Here is a 15,554-nt window from a genome sequence, read left to right as displayed (position 1 = left end):
GAGGGGCGGGGCCGGGTCCTGCTGGAGGTGGATGGGACGGATACCGGAGAGGAGGACAGCCGGGGGAGGGGCCCAGAGGAGCTGGCCCGGCCTGGGCCCTCCGCCGCCCCCATCCCCGGCCGGCCCCGCCTCCGGCCGGCCCCTCCGGCTCCCGGCGCCGCGGCTGGGCTGGGCCAGGCTGGGCAGGGCCGGGCGCCTGTGCGCACGGCTGCGGGCCCGCCCGCCGGCCTGCGTCAGAGCCGGAGTTTTCCACTGACGGAGGCAGGAGCTGGAGGAGGAGCCGCCGCGGGGGCCGGAGCGCGCAGCTGAGCGGCGGGCCGGGCGGGCAGACGGGCAGACGCGCCGAGAGGCGGGGAAGGGCAGTCACGGGCTGAGAGCAGCCGAGCCCAGCCGAGCCCAGCCGAGCCCGAGCCTGAGCAGCGCCCGCCGAGCCCGGCCCGGGGATGCGAGGCTGAGCTGATCCGTCCAGTCCCGTCGGATCCCGTGCCGGCCAGTGCCGCCACCTACGAGAAGCTCTCTGGGATTGCAGCAGGTCAGTCCCCCGTCCCCCGTCCGCCGGATCATCTACCCCGGTCTCCCCCCCCACATACCTCATACCTCCCCCATCCCCCCCCCGGGACCGCAGCCGGCGGGCGCCTCCGGGCTCCGCCGGACTGCCGCGGACGGCCGGCGAGGGAAGGTTCCCGTAGAGTCCGCCTTTCGCCCCGCCCCCTCCCAAGTTTCCTGCTCCCCTCCCCCGGCCCGCCCGGGAACGGATTCCTGGGCGGGCAGGAAGCTGGAGTAGGTAGGTGGGGGAGCGAGATTGCGGTGGGAGGGGGGGGGGGGGGGCTCTGGCCCCGGCCCGCAGGCGCCAACCGGATCTCGGAGCGCTTCTGACTTCGCGGGCCGCCGGGAAGTGAGCAGACTCAGGGCGGGAAAGCGCTCAGGGGGAGGGCAGAACTACGGTGCGGGAACGCGCGCCCCCCGCCCCCACCCCAGCTGGCCGGGCTGCGGCCCCCGCGGGGGGGGGGGGCCGGGTCCGTGGGAAGCCGCCGGCCTCGATCGTGCGTGGGGGCTGCCCCGCACGTGAGGCTCTCCCGCGTCACCTGCGGGTGCGGAGGGGCGCCGGGGTCGGCTGGGGTGAGCACGCGTGAGTGTGTGTGACCGGGGGTGTCCGGGTGACAGCGGCGGCGGCGCTGTGTGTGTCACTGTGGGCTCGGGGTGACACTGACCGAGGATGTGTCACCGTGTGTGTGTGTGTGTGTCTGCATGACTGTGTCTCCGGGTGAGTCAGACTGGCACAGGACGTCAGAGTGGGCAGGGACATTGTGGGTCATCTCCCGGCCCCTGGCTGGCACGAACTAGGAAACTGAGGCCGGCCTGGGCAGGGCGGCCCCGGCCCCGCGTCCGTTGGGACTTGGCGGCCTCTGAGAACTTGTGCTCGGGCTCTGCCTGCTGCTGACAGTTCGCCCTCCTCCCCACCCCCTGGGCCACAATCCAATTAAGGCCGGACCCTACCCCTCCCTTTCCCCTTTAACCCACCTGGAGCGTGGGGCTAGCCTCCGACACCCTGCCCGGGATCTCTTCCAGCTCAGGTCCTACCTGAGAACTCGGGCAGGCCTTGGGCCCGGAGGAGTCCGCGCCCCTCCCCCCTCGCTGGGACGCCCGGATCCTGGAGAAGGGGGAGGGGCTGGGGGAGGGGAAGACGAAAGAGATCGGGCTCTTGCTGTGGGTCCTGGAGACCCCGGCTGTCATAGCCCGAGGCTCCCCCACGCATGCTCTTACACACCCGAAAGGCGAGCCAGCATCGATTTATTTGCCTAAAGCGGCCAACAACTTTTATTCTGGTTGGATCTGGTTCCCTTTTGACTTAGTCTCCCCCTCCCCCGCCCCTTCCCCACCCCCTCCCATCCAGCAGGTACTTAATAAATGCTTGTCGATTGATCTCCTCATCCCGGGCCCCTCCTCCAGGGCTTTATCCCTACCGTCAACTACTTAAGACTGAGGGACCCTGCACAGCAAAATACCCCCAGACCCTGAGTCAGATACCTTCAGCCCCCAAACCTGGCGCTGCGTCCACTTCACAAGCATTTATTAAGCGCTGCCTGTGTCCCAGCCTTCAAAGGGGCGGTCATTTCCCGCGGGATCACGGGAGAGAGCCCCAGAGAGCGAGGGGCCCAATTCCCATGGAGATGTGAATGTCAGATGCGGGCTTTGAACTTAGGCCCTCCAGTGCCCTCCCCATCGGACCACACTTCCTCCCAGGGAGGGAGCCCCGAGTGCGCCGGGGGCTCGGGGAGATCCGGAAACAATTTGACAGCACAATTTGAAGGCGAATTGCTTCACTTTCCCCTGAATAACCATGGGAAGTCTTCCAGGGGAAGGGGCACCTGAGCTGACCTCCGAGGGATGTGTGTGTGTGTAAAAGTAATTTAAAGGTCATAGAATCTACTTCCTTTACCCCTCCTCTTTTTTTTTTTTTTTTTTAATGTGAAGGCATTCTGGGGTTAAGATCACGTGGTTTGTATCTGAAGCTGCATTTGAATTCAGGTTCTCCCAACTTCTCTCCCAACCACCTCCTCCTGCAGCTGAAGAAATAAATCGGAAAGGTTAAATAAGGGCCCCTTTCTGAAGTCCCACACGGGGCGGGCCCATGCTAATATATGCAAATAGGAGAGGGCCAGCCAAGATTGGGAGCTGTCAGGGTAGCCACAGCCACCTTTCTCTGGGGTCCCCACGATGTAAATTTCTCCCTGTAGCCACTGAGAGTTATCAGGGCGGGAGTGACAGGCCAGTCCTTGCTGGGGGGGGGGAGGGCTTCCCTTCTGTAGAATCTGTATTAAACAGGGCCACAGGCCCCTCCCCCCCTCAGGAGGAATAAAGCTTGTTCCCCCCCCCACTCCGGTCAGAACCAGGGGGATAGTAACAGGAGCCGCCATTGGTCCAGCACTTTACAGTTCCTAGCGCCCCAGTGTGTGTGATGCCCTCCAGGCCTCCCAGTTAGACCTTGACCTTGGTAGTGTAGCTGTTTGTGTCTATTTTACAGATGCGGAGACTGAGGGGGGAGCTTGCGGTGTCCTCCCACCCAATCTGGGAAAAGGACTCGCTGTGGGAGGCCGGGGTCTAATCTACAGCGAGCATCTCCTTAGTCAGCCTTGACTGCATGAGGCGAGGTAGTGAGCTCCCCATGGGGAAGTGTCTGAGCAGAGAATTAGCCCCTCCCGGCCGAGGTCTTCGAGGATTCCTGTTCCGTGAAATGAGCCTCCAAAGGAGGCTTTCACTGGGAACTTGTGACTCGTTTGGGGTTGGAGGAAACTGACCCCCAGGAAGGTTGTCACTTACCTGTAACTTACAAGGCCTGGCGGCCAATGGGGCAGAACAAGGCTCGCAGATAGTAGGGCTGCTCTGAGGAGAAAGAAATGAGTCCCTGGAGAGAGACAGAGACAGAGAGACACAGAGACAGAGAGAAAGGAATAGAGAGACAGGAGGGAGGGAGAGAGACAGAGACAGAGAGACACAGAGACAGAGAGAAAGGAATAGAGAGACAGGAGGGAGGGAGAGAGACAGAGACAGAGAGACACAGAGACAGAGAGAAAGGAATAGAGAGACAGGAGGGAGGGAGAGAGACAGAGATAGAGAGACACAGAGAAGGAGGGAGAGACAGAGATAGAGAGACATAGAGAGACAGAGAGAAAGGAATAGAGACAGGAGGGAGGGAGAGAGACAGAGATAGAGAGACACAGAGACAGAGAAAGGAATAGAGAGACAGGAGGGAGGGAGAGAGACAGAGATAGAGAGACACAGAGAAGGAGGGAGAGAGACAGAGATAGACATAGAGAGACAGACGGAGACAGAGACAGAGAGAAAGGAATAGAGACAGGAGGGAGGGAGAGAGACAGAGAGACACAGAGACAGAGAAAGGAATAGAGAGAGAGGAGGGAGGGAGAGAGACAGAGATAGAGAGACACAGAGAAGGAGGGAGAGAGATAGAGAGACATAGAGAGACAGACGGAGACAGAGAGAGAAAGGAATAGACACAGAGAAGGAGGGGGAGAGACAGAGGAGGGAGGGAGAGAGACAGACGGAGACATAAGAGATAGAGAGACAGAGGAGGGAGGGAGAGAGACAGACGGAGACATAAGAGATAGAGACAGAGGAGGGAGGGAGAGAGACTGAGACATAGAGATAGAGAGACAGAGACAGAGAGACAGGGAGGGAGAGACAGAGTGTGTGAGTGTGTGAGAGAGATCTCTGAGCCCGGCTCTAAGGTCTCAGTCTCCCCGTTTTCACTCTCCATCATTTCACCCTTCAGCTTGAAGGGCGGAGGGCCAGAGCAGTGGGAGGGAAGGAAAAAAGCCCCTCAGTTTGGGGGGAGAGGCCCCGTGGAGCCAGGTTGTGTCAGAAGCCCAGAATTTTGGAATGGAAAGGGGATTGTCAGAGTATTCAGTCTCAGACTCTCCCTTTGACAGGCAGGGAAACTGAGGCAGAGTGCTTTGCTTAGAACCGGATTGTACCGCCAGTTCTCCGGATGTTTCTGGAATTTTGTGTATCTGGGGCTCTTCTGTCTCTTGACTTTTCTGCCTCCTCCCCACCCCCAGCACACGGAGGGCATCAAGGATCGCCCCCTTCCCCTGCTCTCCTGGGACTCCCCTTCAAGTGAAAGGCTGCCCCTCCTCTTTAAGGGGGTCCCCCGGCATCTCCGCACGGCTGCAGTGCCGGTCCAGGGTCCGAGGGCTTCCCGACTCCCGGGCTGTGGACAGAAGGAGCTTTGGAAGTTTAAAAGGACAAATTCCTGAAATTCCTGCCTGGCCAGGAGGAGGGGGATGGGCGGCCAGCGGGGTCGGGGGAGGGGAGCGAAAGTCCCAGCACTTTGGCGTTCCTTTCTCGGGCCAGGGAAACTGGAGCCGGGGGAGCCGAGTGCGGATTCTGACTCTGCCCCTTAAGAGCTCCGAGTTTGGGAAAGTCAGCCCCCACCTCCACAGCTCCCCTCTCCGTGGGATGTCAGGCTTGGCAGGGGTCTCGGGGCGTCCCCGCTGCCGTCGGCCGCCCTCACGCAGGATGCTCCGCGGGATGGGCCCGGAGGGGAGCCGTTCCTAGGCGGGATGGAGGGGAGCCTCCTCTGGGGCCCCCCAGATGTCCTCTGGTGAAGGCCACGGCCTTCTCCCAGCGTGGTGGCTTGAACCGCCTCCAGGAAACTGCACGGGTTCCAAAGGGAGCGACCGGAACCTGACAAGGCTTCGGGGGCATTTGGTTAAACCGAGTCCCCTAGACCCGGCCAAGGGCGGGCGAAGCTGTCATGCTTCCTCCCTCGAGGGCTGCCTTTCCTATGGCCGTGGCCAACGGCCCCTCGCCCCAGGGACTCCCAGGTCTGCTCTGGGGGGGGGGTATTTTCTCTGTCCCCCTCTCTCCTGGTTGCTGGGCTACCTCTCAGAGCAGCTTCCCTGCCCCAGTTTGTGTCTGGGGGCGGGGGGGGGGTGGAGAAGCTGGCTGGCCGGACTCCAAGCTGGGCTGGCTGAAGAAGCCTTTCCCAGGCCCTTCCCCCAAGATTGTTCCCAAGTTAGCCTGGTGCTGGTACAGAGTTGTTTGGGTGCCCCCCCCCCCAATGCACTGAGGACTCCATGAGGAAAGGGGCTTTGGTATCTCCAGCACTTGGTGCAATGCCTGGCACATAGTAGGTCCTGGTAACTTTGTCCCAGAACTGGCACATAGTAGGCACTGAAACCTCACACAGTGCCTGGCACATAGTAGGCCTTACCAACTTTGTCCCAGGACTGGCACATAGTAGCCCTTATCAACTTTGTCCCAGGACTGGCACATAGTAGGCACTGAAAACCTCACATAGTACCTGGCACATAGTAGGCCTTATCAATGTTGTCCCAGCACTGGCACATAGTAGGTGCTTAGTTAATAAAGCATAGGGCTAGTACATAGTAAGCAGTTAACCCCTTTAGCACAGTGCCTGGCACATAGTAGGCCTTATCAACTTTGTCCCAGGACTGGCACCTTGGTAGGCACTTAATAACTCTAGCTCATGGCCTGGCATATTGTAGGGGCTTAATAACCTTAGTTAGCATAGTACTTGACATATTGCAGACATTTAATAACTTTAGCACTGGACTAGCACATAATAGGTACTTAATAACCCTAACACATGAGACGTAGTAGGCCCTTAATGAGTCTATCACAGGTTCTGGCACATAGTAGGCACTTAATAACCCTACCACGCGGCCTGACACACATAGTAGGTGCTTAGTAAACTGACCTTAGTACTGGATACATAGTTAAACATTTAATAACCTTTAATACAGGGCTGGTACATAGTAAGCAGTTAACAACCTCATCACAGGACTGGCGCATAGTAGGCTCTTAATAACTCGGGGGGTCTGCAGGGGCCCTTTCTGAGCTGGGCGTTTGGGGGATCTTGGTGGGGCTGCCTCCCTGGCCCTTCGGCCCGGCTTAGGGGCCGGGACTCCTCTCAGGGGGAGTGTCAGGTGTCGGGCTGGGGGCTTGTTTGCAGTTTGGTCGTTGAGGGGAGCAAGCCCGAACCCCGGAAGCAGCTGGCCCGGCGCTCTGACACACGTGTTCCTTTGGCTCTCGGAGCCCCCTCGGTGGGGGAGTAGGCTTAGCATTCTGATGAGGACAGCGGCGCTGGGTGGGTGGCGGCCCTTGGCAAAGGGGCTGAGTGACAGTGGGCAGTCCTGGCACGGAAGGCCCTCCTGTGAGGTGGCCTGTGGGGGGGGACGGGAAGCGGGAGGAGGTGAAGGCAGCTGGGAGGTGGGTCAGGTTGAGACGGGGTGGCTGGGTGAGCCTTGCCCTGGACCAGAAATCCAACCCCCACCTTCCCATCTGTTCTGGCCGGGGGCCAAGGAAGTGGCAGCTCAGACGAGCACCTGCAGCGGGGCGGGCCCCTGGGAGCCCCAGATGGAGGGGGAGGGGGAGGAGGAGGTGGGAGCTGGGCCACTGGCCCTGGACGGGAGGGGAAGCCGTGCCGGAGGAGGGGGACTTCAGTCTGCCCGACTCTCTGTGACCCCGTTGGGGTTTCTAGGCGGAGATCCTGGAGCGCTTGGCCATTTGCTGGAAACCGAGGCAGATGGTACAGTGGCGTGTGTAGTAAGTGTCTGAGGCCGGCTCTGAAGGGGATGGAGGCCTGGCTCCCAGCTCTGAGTCAGGACGAGAGGCGGGAAAGCGGGGCTGGGGAAGGCAGGAGGCGGCAGGGGAGAGGAATGAAGCCAGGAGCGGGGGGGGGCAGGCAGGAGTGCAGCCCTGGGTGCCATGACCGTCAGTCTGGGGCCCCTCCTCCGGCTCGATTTTGGATGGGCCGCAGAGCGGTTCCCTGGGTTCAGGATCCTCCCCAGGTGCTTCCTGTGTTTTAAACTGCGTTTCATCAGTAAATAGCTGGTTCTGAGACGCTTCTTGTGCAGCAGCTGCTCGCTTCCGAGCCAGCCCCCCTTCCGAGGTGCGCAGCGGGGAAAGCACCGCCCGTGCCCCAGCGTCCTCGGCACTCTCGCTTTTTGGCCCAATAGTAAAGTCCGGCCTGGCCTCCCGGAGCGCTTCTCCTGAGCCCATTTGGTCACCACGTGAGCTGCCAGAAGTGGATGGCGGGCCTCAGGTTGGAAGGAGTTGGGAATTTCCCATCATTCCCCGGGAAGATGCTCCAGTACAGAGAAGGAGCTGGGCCAATCTGGGATGTTTCACCGGTACATGTGGCCCGGGGCAGCAGGGTCTGCTCTCTGGGGGCTCAGGCCTCCCCCACTGTGTCCCCCGTGCCCAGGGCTACTCCTCCTCTCGGCCTTTGGAGAAGAGTTCGGTGTCCCGGATTACTGACCCTTGGTCTTGGGCCAGGCTCCCAAAGAAGGCCGAGCCCGACTTGTTTGTTATTTGATGCTGGCAGGAGTGAGCGCCGACAGAATAGTCGCTCCTGGGTCACTGCAAGATCCCCGCTCTCCCTCGCAACTTCTCAGGTGTCTTGCCTCTCTCCGGTTCTCGTCGCCGGCTCTTCACCAGCACCCGGAGACACCTTCCGCCACCTTCTGGAGGGGGGTGGGGGCGTCAGGGCAGGAGGGCCCCTGGGAGGATGGCCTCCCCAGCCACGGCCGCCTCCGGCCTTCCTTGACCTGCCGACCTCTGCCGCCCTTCCCCTTCTGGCGGATTTGGGCTTGAACTGAGCCGAGGGTGCCAGGCCACCTTGTGGAGAGGGGCCGGGGCCGGGCAGGGAGACGCTGAGCTGTGGAAATGGGGATGTGAGCATCGGGGCTGAGTCAGAGGGAGCTGCCCGGCCGGCCGTCTCTGTCTCTTTTGTGTCTCTCCCCTCTCTATCTCTGTCTCTCCCCCCCTTCTGCTCTAATGTATCCAAGTCTTCTGCCAGAGCCTTCTGCTGAGCTGAACAGTTACTAAGAATAACTTTACTCTATCACTGCTGGCAGCCCAGGGACAGAGAGTGTGTGTGGGGGAGTGCTCAGTCCCGGGCGGCGGCAGATCCCACCCACGCCCACACTCGCACACGCACATGCCCACGTACTCTGCCCCCCTCCCCGGCTGACTCATACACAGGCTCATCTTCCAGGAATCCTCTCCAAACAGGGTTGCCGTAACCCCGGAGGAGAGGGAGGAGGGAGGGAGGGAGGGAGGGCCCGGCCTGGTCCAGCTCAGGAGAAACTCCCTTTGTTGATGGAGACTTGGAGGGAGCACTGCCTTCCCTGGGGGGCGGGAGGGGGTTTCCTTGGCCGGCCCCATTGTACAGAGGGGGAGCTTGAGGCAAAACTAGGCTAAGCGACTTCTAGGACTGGGGCCTGTGTTGGAAAGGAGCCTGACAGGCCTGGTCTGTGACCTTCGGGGAGGAGGAGGCCGAAAGTCGAGGCGCCCAGCTCGCGGCCTTGGGTGGTTCCCCAAGATCTGGGGCGAGGTCATGGGATCGGGGCTCTGCTGCTCCCGAGAGACCCTGGTGATTGACATCTCGGGCTCCGCGTGTCCTTGCAGGCGCAGCCATGATGAGCGGGCTTTTGAAGAGGAAGTTTGACCAGCTGGACGATGACACCTCCGCCTCATCCGTCTCGTCCCCCTACTCGCGCTCCTGCTCGCCGACCTCCGAATCCTCAAGCTGGGACTCTGATGAGGAGATGCCCCCGGCTGCCTTGGTGCCCAGGGACCTTGTCGGTGAGTGCCCCTTCCCGCCGTGGCCGGCCGCGGAGCCCTCCGGGGCCTTCAGCTTGGCCGATCGCCTTCTGGGTGACAGCCTGTGGGAGAGTTAGACCTCCCTCTGGCAGATGAGGAAACTGAGGCTTCCAGAGGCGTTCATCAGAGCATAGACTTACCATTGGGCCCCGGCTAAAGTTGACGAACGTCTCAGAAAAATGCTTTTAAATGCACACGACTTATGCAGGGTGATAGAGGATGCAGAAATGTGGGCTGCACGGTATTAAAAGGAGATGTGCAGACCCCGGGTTAAGAGCCCCGATTTAGAGCCAGAAAGCACCCAGGCGGCCATTGGAGGCCAAGCTCTGGTTTTACAAGTGGGAGAAGAAATGCCCTGGAAGGGCATGGAGGCAGCGAGTGGGTGAGGGTGTCTGAGCGGCCTCTGGTGGGCTCTTCCAGAAGGGCAGAGGGCAGCCGGGGGGTGGGGTGGGAAGGCTTCCTAAAGAGGGGCGGGCGGGCGGCCCAGGCCTCTGGGCCACACAGCCGTTGAGTCTCTCCTCGCGTCCGTCTCCAGCTTCGTCCATCCTCAAGAAGAGCCGGCGCTCTCCAGCGCGCAACGTGACCTTTGCCGGAGTGACTGTCTTCTACTTCCAAAGATGCCAGGGCTTCACCAGTGTGCCCAGCCGAGGGGGCTGCACCCTGGGCATGGTGAGGCGGCACAACGCCTGCTGCCACTTCAGCCTGGAGGGCTTTGCCCAAGAGCAGGACCGCTCCCGCAAGGAGAAGCTGCGCATGAGGCTGAGGGAGGAGAAGCTCGAGGCCCTGAAGTGGAAGGTAGGAGGGACTCCCTGCCACGCACAGTGCAGCACGTGCACGCACACCTTCATGCAACCGTGCATGTGCATGCTAACTCACAGTATGGGGCAGCACGTGCAAACGGTGTTCTCATGTGTACAGTGCAGCGATGCATGCAAGCAGCACACATGTGCACGCACACCCACATGCAATCAGCGTTGCATGTGTGCACTCATGTGCATGCTAACCACATGTGTGCAGTCACATGCATGCACAACTACACATACAGTGGAGCACATGTGTAAACAGTGCATGCACCCACAGCACAGTGCAGGATACATGCACAGCCATGCGTACGATGCAGCATGTGTTTAGATACAGTGCATGCATAGTACAGTGCAGCATATATGTGCAGACACTCATATTCATGCATACCCACAGCACAGTGCAGGGTGCATGCACACCCATGTGTAAATTGCACAGTATAGTGCAACATACGTTTGCAGACACTCACGTGCGTGCTAGCCTCCAGTACAGTGCAGCACATACGCGCAATCACCCAGTACATGAATAGTGCAGTATATATTTGCAAGCCCTGGGGCATGCACACAATGCATTACATATCACACACATGCAGATTTGCACGTGTGTGTATGCACGGGCACATATGCACCTTATGTTTTCCCAGAAGTAATGTCAATCGGCCCCTTTGGGCTCCCCATGCGCCGGCGGGGGGTGCCAGCCGGTGGCTTCCCTGCGGTATTCGTGGGCAGCCCGAGGGGCCTCCGCTGTCCTTTTGGACGTGGCAGGTGCTTTCTAAGTGCCCTGGCCCGCGTTGGCTCTTCCAGGCCTGAGTCTGCCAAGGCCGCCCGGTGGATGTGGCTTTTTTTATTGGCCCCTGTTCTGCCCTGCGCCCCCCTCTCTCCTGCCCTGGCTTGGTGCTGTGCCTTTTTCCCATCTTGCGCCTTCTCTGCCCCCTCTAGGCGAAGGACAGCGGGACGCAGGAGCCCGAGGAGCCGCATCCGCTGCCCCCGGAAGAGGCCGACGTGGAGGTGACCGAGGAGGAGCTGGACAGCGGAACCTTCCTGCAGCCGTACTCGGCCCGCCAGCGGCGCAGACTGCTCCGGGCCACGGGCGTGCGGCGGATCGACCGGGAGGAGAAGCAGGAGCTGCAGGCCATTCGGCTCTCCCGGGAGGACTGCGGCTGCAAGTGCCAGGATGTGTGTGACCCCGAGACCTGCAGCTGCACCGTGGCTGGGATCAAATGCCAGGTGGGTCCCTGGGAGGTGGGTGCCTGGGGGGCGCGGCGGGGGGGGGGCAGGCCTTCTGAGCCTCCATCTCACTGCCTCTCTGCCTTTGGCTGCAGATGGACCACACGTCCTTCCCCTGTGGATGTACCAAGGAGGGCTGTGGCAATCCGGAGGGTAGGGTGGAGTTTAACCAGGCCCGCGTGCAGACCCACGCCCTCCACACCCTCACCCGGCTGCAGCTGGAGAGCCAGCAGGAGAGCTCGGGGTGCGAGCCGCCGCAGGACGCCTGCGCCGCCGCCTTCGAGGGCCCGGAGGACGAGGCCGGGCCCCTGGGGCCTCCCCCGCCGACTCCGACTTTCCCGTTCCCCCTGGACCTGGGCGAGAACAGTTGCAGCAGTGACATGAGCGATTCCGCGGCCTCCTCGGTGCCCAGCGAGGACCCCGCCGAGGGGACGCCCTACGGGGGAGCCCTGCCCCCGGGCGAGCCGATGGTTGAGGGGGACGACGACGGCCTGGCGCGGATCCTGCACTTCGGCGACTCCGGCGCCCCGGAAGCGGACGAGGAGGAAGGGGCCACGGCCCCCGGCACGCCCCAGGGCCAGGATCACTTCGGCTTCCCGTCCCTGGACCTCTTCGGCACGGCCGACGGCTACCCCAGCCACATCGCCAGCCTCGTCTCCGACTGCCTGGATGAGAATGCCAACCAGGATGCCCTCTGCTACGTGAACGGCCTCCCGGCCCGGCCGGCCACGGGCACTGGCCCCTGCTGCCCGCCCCCTCCCTCCACAGACAGCTGTAAGAGTTACACAGACCTGTCGTCCTCCGACTCCCTGGATCTCTTCCAGTCCTTCTCCGACTACAGCCTGGGTCCGCTCTACCCCTCGTCCAAGGATCTGGAGAACGGGGAGACCCTGCCCGGGCCGCAGCCCGCCTTCTCCCCTGCCAGCGACCCCGCCGCCTGCTTTCTGGAGTCCCTCATTGGCCTCTCGGAGTCAGTCCCCGAGATGCCCGCCCCCTTCTCAGACAACCAGCTGCTGGAGGACGCCATTAAGTCGTCCCTCATGGAAATGGTGAAGGTCTGAGAGGGCCGTGGCAGTGGGGGGCGGGGGCGTCGGCGTCACTCAGGGACTAATGACTAATGGGGTTCTGTCGCAGCTGAGCCGACCGTGCGTCCGGAACGCGGGCTGGCGGTTCGCATCCAAGTCCTGCGGGGCAACGAGGCAGACCTCACGTATTTATTGCAAACTGAAGGGACTGGCGCGGTCACTGGAGCCGAAAATAATATAAATCTTATTTAAACTGATCGTACGTACCTCAGATGTATTAGGGGCAGCGCAGGCCCGTTATTTTTTTTATTAGATACATCTGTATTTATTATTATTATTTTTTCTTACGCTCTGCACCGAGGAGAGCACTGAGGTTTTGGGCACAAACTGAAAGGTACGGTGGGAGCAGCCCACCCCCTGTCTGAGCCCTGTCTGAGACTCTGCGCCTCCTCGTTCCTACAATCCAGAGTTTTTTAAACAAGAAAAGGCCTTTGATTTCATTAAAGCCTTTGTCAGCTTTGCCGCCATTCTTAACACAGAGACTAAGGAAGCTCTGGGGCCGAATGGTCGCGGCCATACCGCCTCGCCGGCGGCGTCAAGGTCGCGGCGCACACAGGCGGCTGAAGGGCCGCGCCTCCTCTGGAAACCCAGTAAAGCTGCACAGAGCCTGCGTAAGTTATTTCTGTAATTTATTTAGAAATTGATGAGGATTCGGCCCGAGGCCCAGGCGATGGGCTCGCCCCCGGCTCGCTGGCGCCCCGCCTGGCCCGCCGTCTGTCGAGCTGAGTTGAGCCAGAGAATCAGAACCTCGGGGAGCCATTTCTGCCCGCGAAGGGGACCCTCCGGTTCCCTGTGGCTGGGCGGTCTGTGTGCACTCGTGCTTCACGCGGGTGCTTGTGTGTTCTGATCCGAAGTACCAGCCTGGAAAGGAAACAAGCCGGACTCTGGGGAGAGGGCAGAGAAGGATGGGTGGGGACACTGGCCCTTGCCCCGCGGGCCCCGGGGACCACATAGAAGGCGGCCCCAGCACGTCCCACCCCAAGCGGGAAAGTGAAGTCCCTGCCAGGTCAGCTCCGGGAGCCCCTTCCCGAGATCATCCCCTCTTGATTGGGAACGTTCCAGGCCCACGGTCCCCTCCCCACTGAGCCCTTTTCCAAGCTTCCTTTTCCTTGTCCTGCCCCTCCCTGCTCCGGGACACCACAAGAGGGTAGAGGAGAGTATGGAGGAAAGGAGGCTGAGCCAAGCACGTGGCAGCTAGCCGGGGGTGCCCCCCAGCCCCTCCCTGATAGATTTTACAGATTGTTAAAATGTAAACATTTTCCAGGCTCACTTCTCTTTGCCAAAAATCAATGTTTCCTGCCTTGGTTGGGTGTTCAGCAATAGACAGAATGGGCAGTCTGCCCCGGCCCCAAAGGGCTTCTGGGGGTCGCCATCACTTGGGGTCATGTATCCTCCTGTATATATGTCATGATTATTTTGCTTAAAGGTACAAGTAAAGAAAATGCTTTATTTTTAACATCCCGTTTCTCTCCATTTGTCTCGCCGACATAAAACCCGACGTTGGGGATGGCAGTGGTCTCCCGAGCCCGGCTTTGGGGGAGCCAGCTGGTGCAGCTGGTTCCACCCCTGCCCAAGACCCCCTGCTCTCCCTTGGGTGGTTGGTCATCTCAGAGCCATTCTCCCCCCCACTTTCCTGAGTTTATCTGGCTGCGTGGAGTCTGACCCACAAGTCCTGGGCCTTGTCACCCTGGACTGGCTGGGAAGGGCTTTATTCCTGGCTTTTGGGGATGGCCTGGTTCCCATGAACCCCTGCTGCCACTGGCCTGAGGGCCTGGGGCCAGGCTGGCCTCTAAGCTGGGATGAAATCCTTCCCCTGAGAGATCTTCCTGCCCAGGCCCTACCCTGGGGCCATCCCCTTGGTCTCCCCCAGTGCTCCTCCAGCCGGGGCTGGGAGGGTTCCCCTGAATGATCAAGTCATGGCAGGGCCGGAGGAAGGGCCTGAGAGCTCCTCTGATCAGTCAGCTCACGGCCGTACAGCAGGTGCTGCACCTGCAAGGGAAAGGCCTCTGGCCTCAGTTTCCCTCGCTTCAAAACGGGAATCATAATCGCACTTACCTTCTAGGGCTGACACAGGGATCCGGGGATAATAGTGGGAATAAGCCTCTGTACCAGGCGATGTACCCAGCGCTCTCCGAGGCCCCCTTCCCCGGGGCCGCTGGCATCTGAGAACCAAGGGAGAGGTTGAGCCACTGGCCCGGCTGGGAAGGCTCGGAGGCTGCTTTGGAACGCACGAGTTCCTGCCCCCAGACCCAGCGCTGGGTTCGTAAAGTGCCTGGAGAACCGTAAGCATGATGGAAACTCTGGCTCGCTGCGGCCTCTCCTTGGCAAATTCACCGGGCCCGGAGCCAAGCGGGCGATCTCCCTTCGTCCGAGATCACAGACTGTCCGTGCTGTTGGCGGAAGGGGCAGCTGTGCTGGCTCTTGGGAGCTGCCAGGAGCCCCGTTGGCAGGGGAGCCCGGCCCTGGCGAGGCCGCCTCTGGCTCTGGACGGGCTTCAGCCTCAGGCCTCGGGGATCCGCGGAAGGGCCGACCCCACACACGGTCCGTTTGTCAAGGGCTCGGGTAATTCCTCCCGGATTCTGGCCCACCTCAGTGTTCTCGTTATGAGAATCTGAATCTTGCCCACTGAAACACCACGGAGCGTGCAGGAGCGGTCCTAGACTGGCTGACAGGGCCAGCCCAGCCCCTCTGCCTGCGAACCCATGGCTTCTCCCTAGCCCTGGCTCCCCTCGGCTTCCCTGCCTTGCCCCCCAGCAGCTCCTGCCCAGCTGGGCTTGACTTGGCCCCTACAGCCGGCCCTCCCTTTTCCAAACAGGAAATGCCCCCTCCGTATGCAGGCTCCCCCTTCCTGTGTCCATTCTCCAGCCCCTTCTCAGCCCCTTCTTCCCAGCCGACTCCCCGGGCTCCCTCAAATGCTCCAAGTGGTCTTTCCCACACTCCAGAGCACTAGTCCATCCCTGGGTCACAATAGCTACCCTTTCCCCCTTTTAATCATTTTTTATTTTCAAAATATATGCAAACTTTTCAACACTCAAAACCCTCGTGGCCCCTCCCCAGACAGCAAATAATCCAATATAGTTCAAACGGGTTTCCATTTGGCGGGAGCAGCCATCCTTTTATTTTTTTTTTATTTTTATTTTTTTAAGCTTTTTATCTTTTGCTTTTTATTATCAACTTGATTTCTTTTTTTTTTTTTTCTTTTTCTTTTTTCTCATTTCTATTTTTTAAAATTTATTTTTTATTAATCTTTTTATAATTATATTTTCTTTGACAGTAAATATGCATAGGTAAG

At 60.3% G+C, this 15,554-nt stretch overlaps 1 protein-coding gene across 1 annotated transcript; it reads left to right on the top strand.

Annotated features, from left to right (window-relative positions):
* The first annotated feature begins 261 nt into the window (after nt 1–261).
* CSRNP1 (cysteine and serine rich nuclear protein 1) lies at nt 262–13,718 on the top strand. Its single transcript, XM_074284401.1, has 5 exons — nt 262–532; nt 8,956–9,132; nt 9,686–9,945; nt 10,890–11,177; nt 11,273–13,718. The coding sequence occupies exons 2-5, from the start codon at nt 8,964–8,966 to the stop codon at nt 12,236–12,238; spliced, it is 1,683 nt and encodes a 560-aa protein (XP_074140502.1). The 5' UTR covers nt 262–532; nt 8,956–8,963; the 3' UTR covers nt 12,239–13,718.
* The last annotated feature ends 1,836 nt before the right edge of the window (nt 13,719–15,554 follow it).

The sequence above is a fragment of the Sminthopsis crassicaudata genome, chromosome 1, assembly GCF_048593235.1.
Source record: "Sminthopsis crassicaudata isolate SCR6 chromosome 1, ASM4859323v1, whole genome shotgun sequence".
Classification (NCBI taxonomy): Eukaryota; Metazoa; Chordata; class Mammalia; order Dasyuromorphia; family Dasyuridae; genus Sminthopsis; species Sminthopsis crassicaudata.
Note: the sequence above shows the minus strand (reverse complement) of the source record. Positions and strands in the feature narration are given on the sequence as shown.

Excerpts from the sequence above, each read along its gene's own strand:
- CSRNP1 (XM_074284401.1), top strand. The coding sequence starts at position 8,964 with ATGATGAGCGGGCTTTTGAAGAGGAAGTTTGACCAGCTGGACGATGAC. Across the intron at positions 9,133-9,685 it reads GGTGCCCAGGGACCTTGTCG|CTTCGTCCATCCTCAAGAAG; the intron begins GTGAGTGCCCCT and ends GTCCGTCTCCAG. Across the intron at positions 9,946-10,889 it reads TCGAGGCCCTGAAGTGGAAG|GCGAAGGACAGCGGGACGCA; the intron begins GTAGGAGGGACT and ends TGCCCCCTCTAG.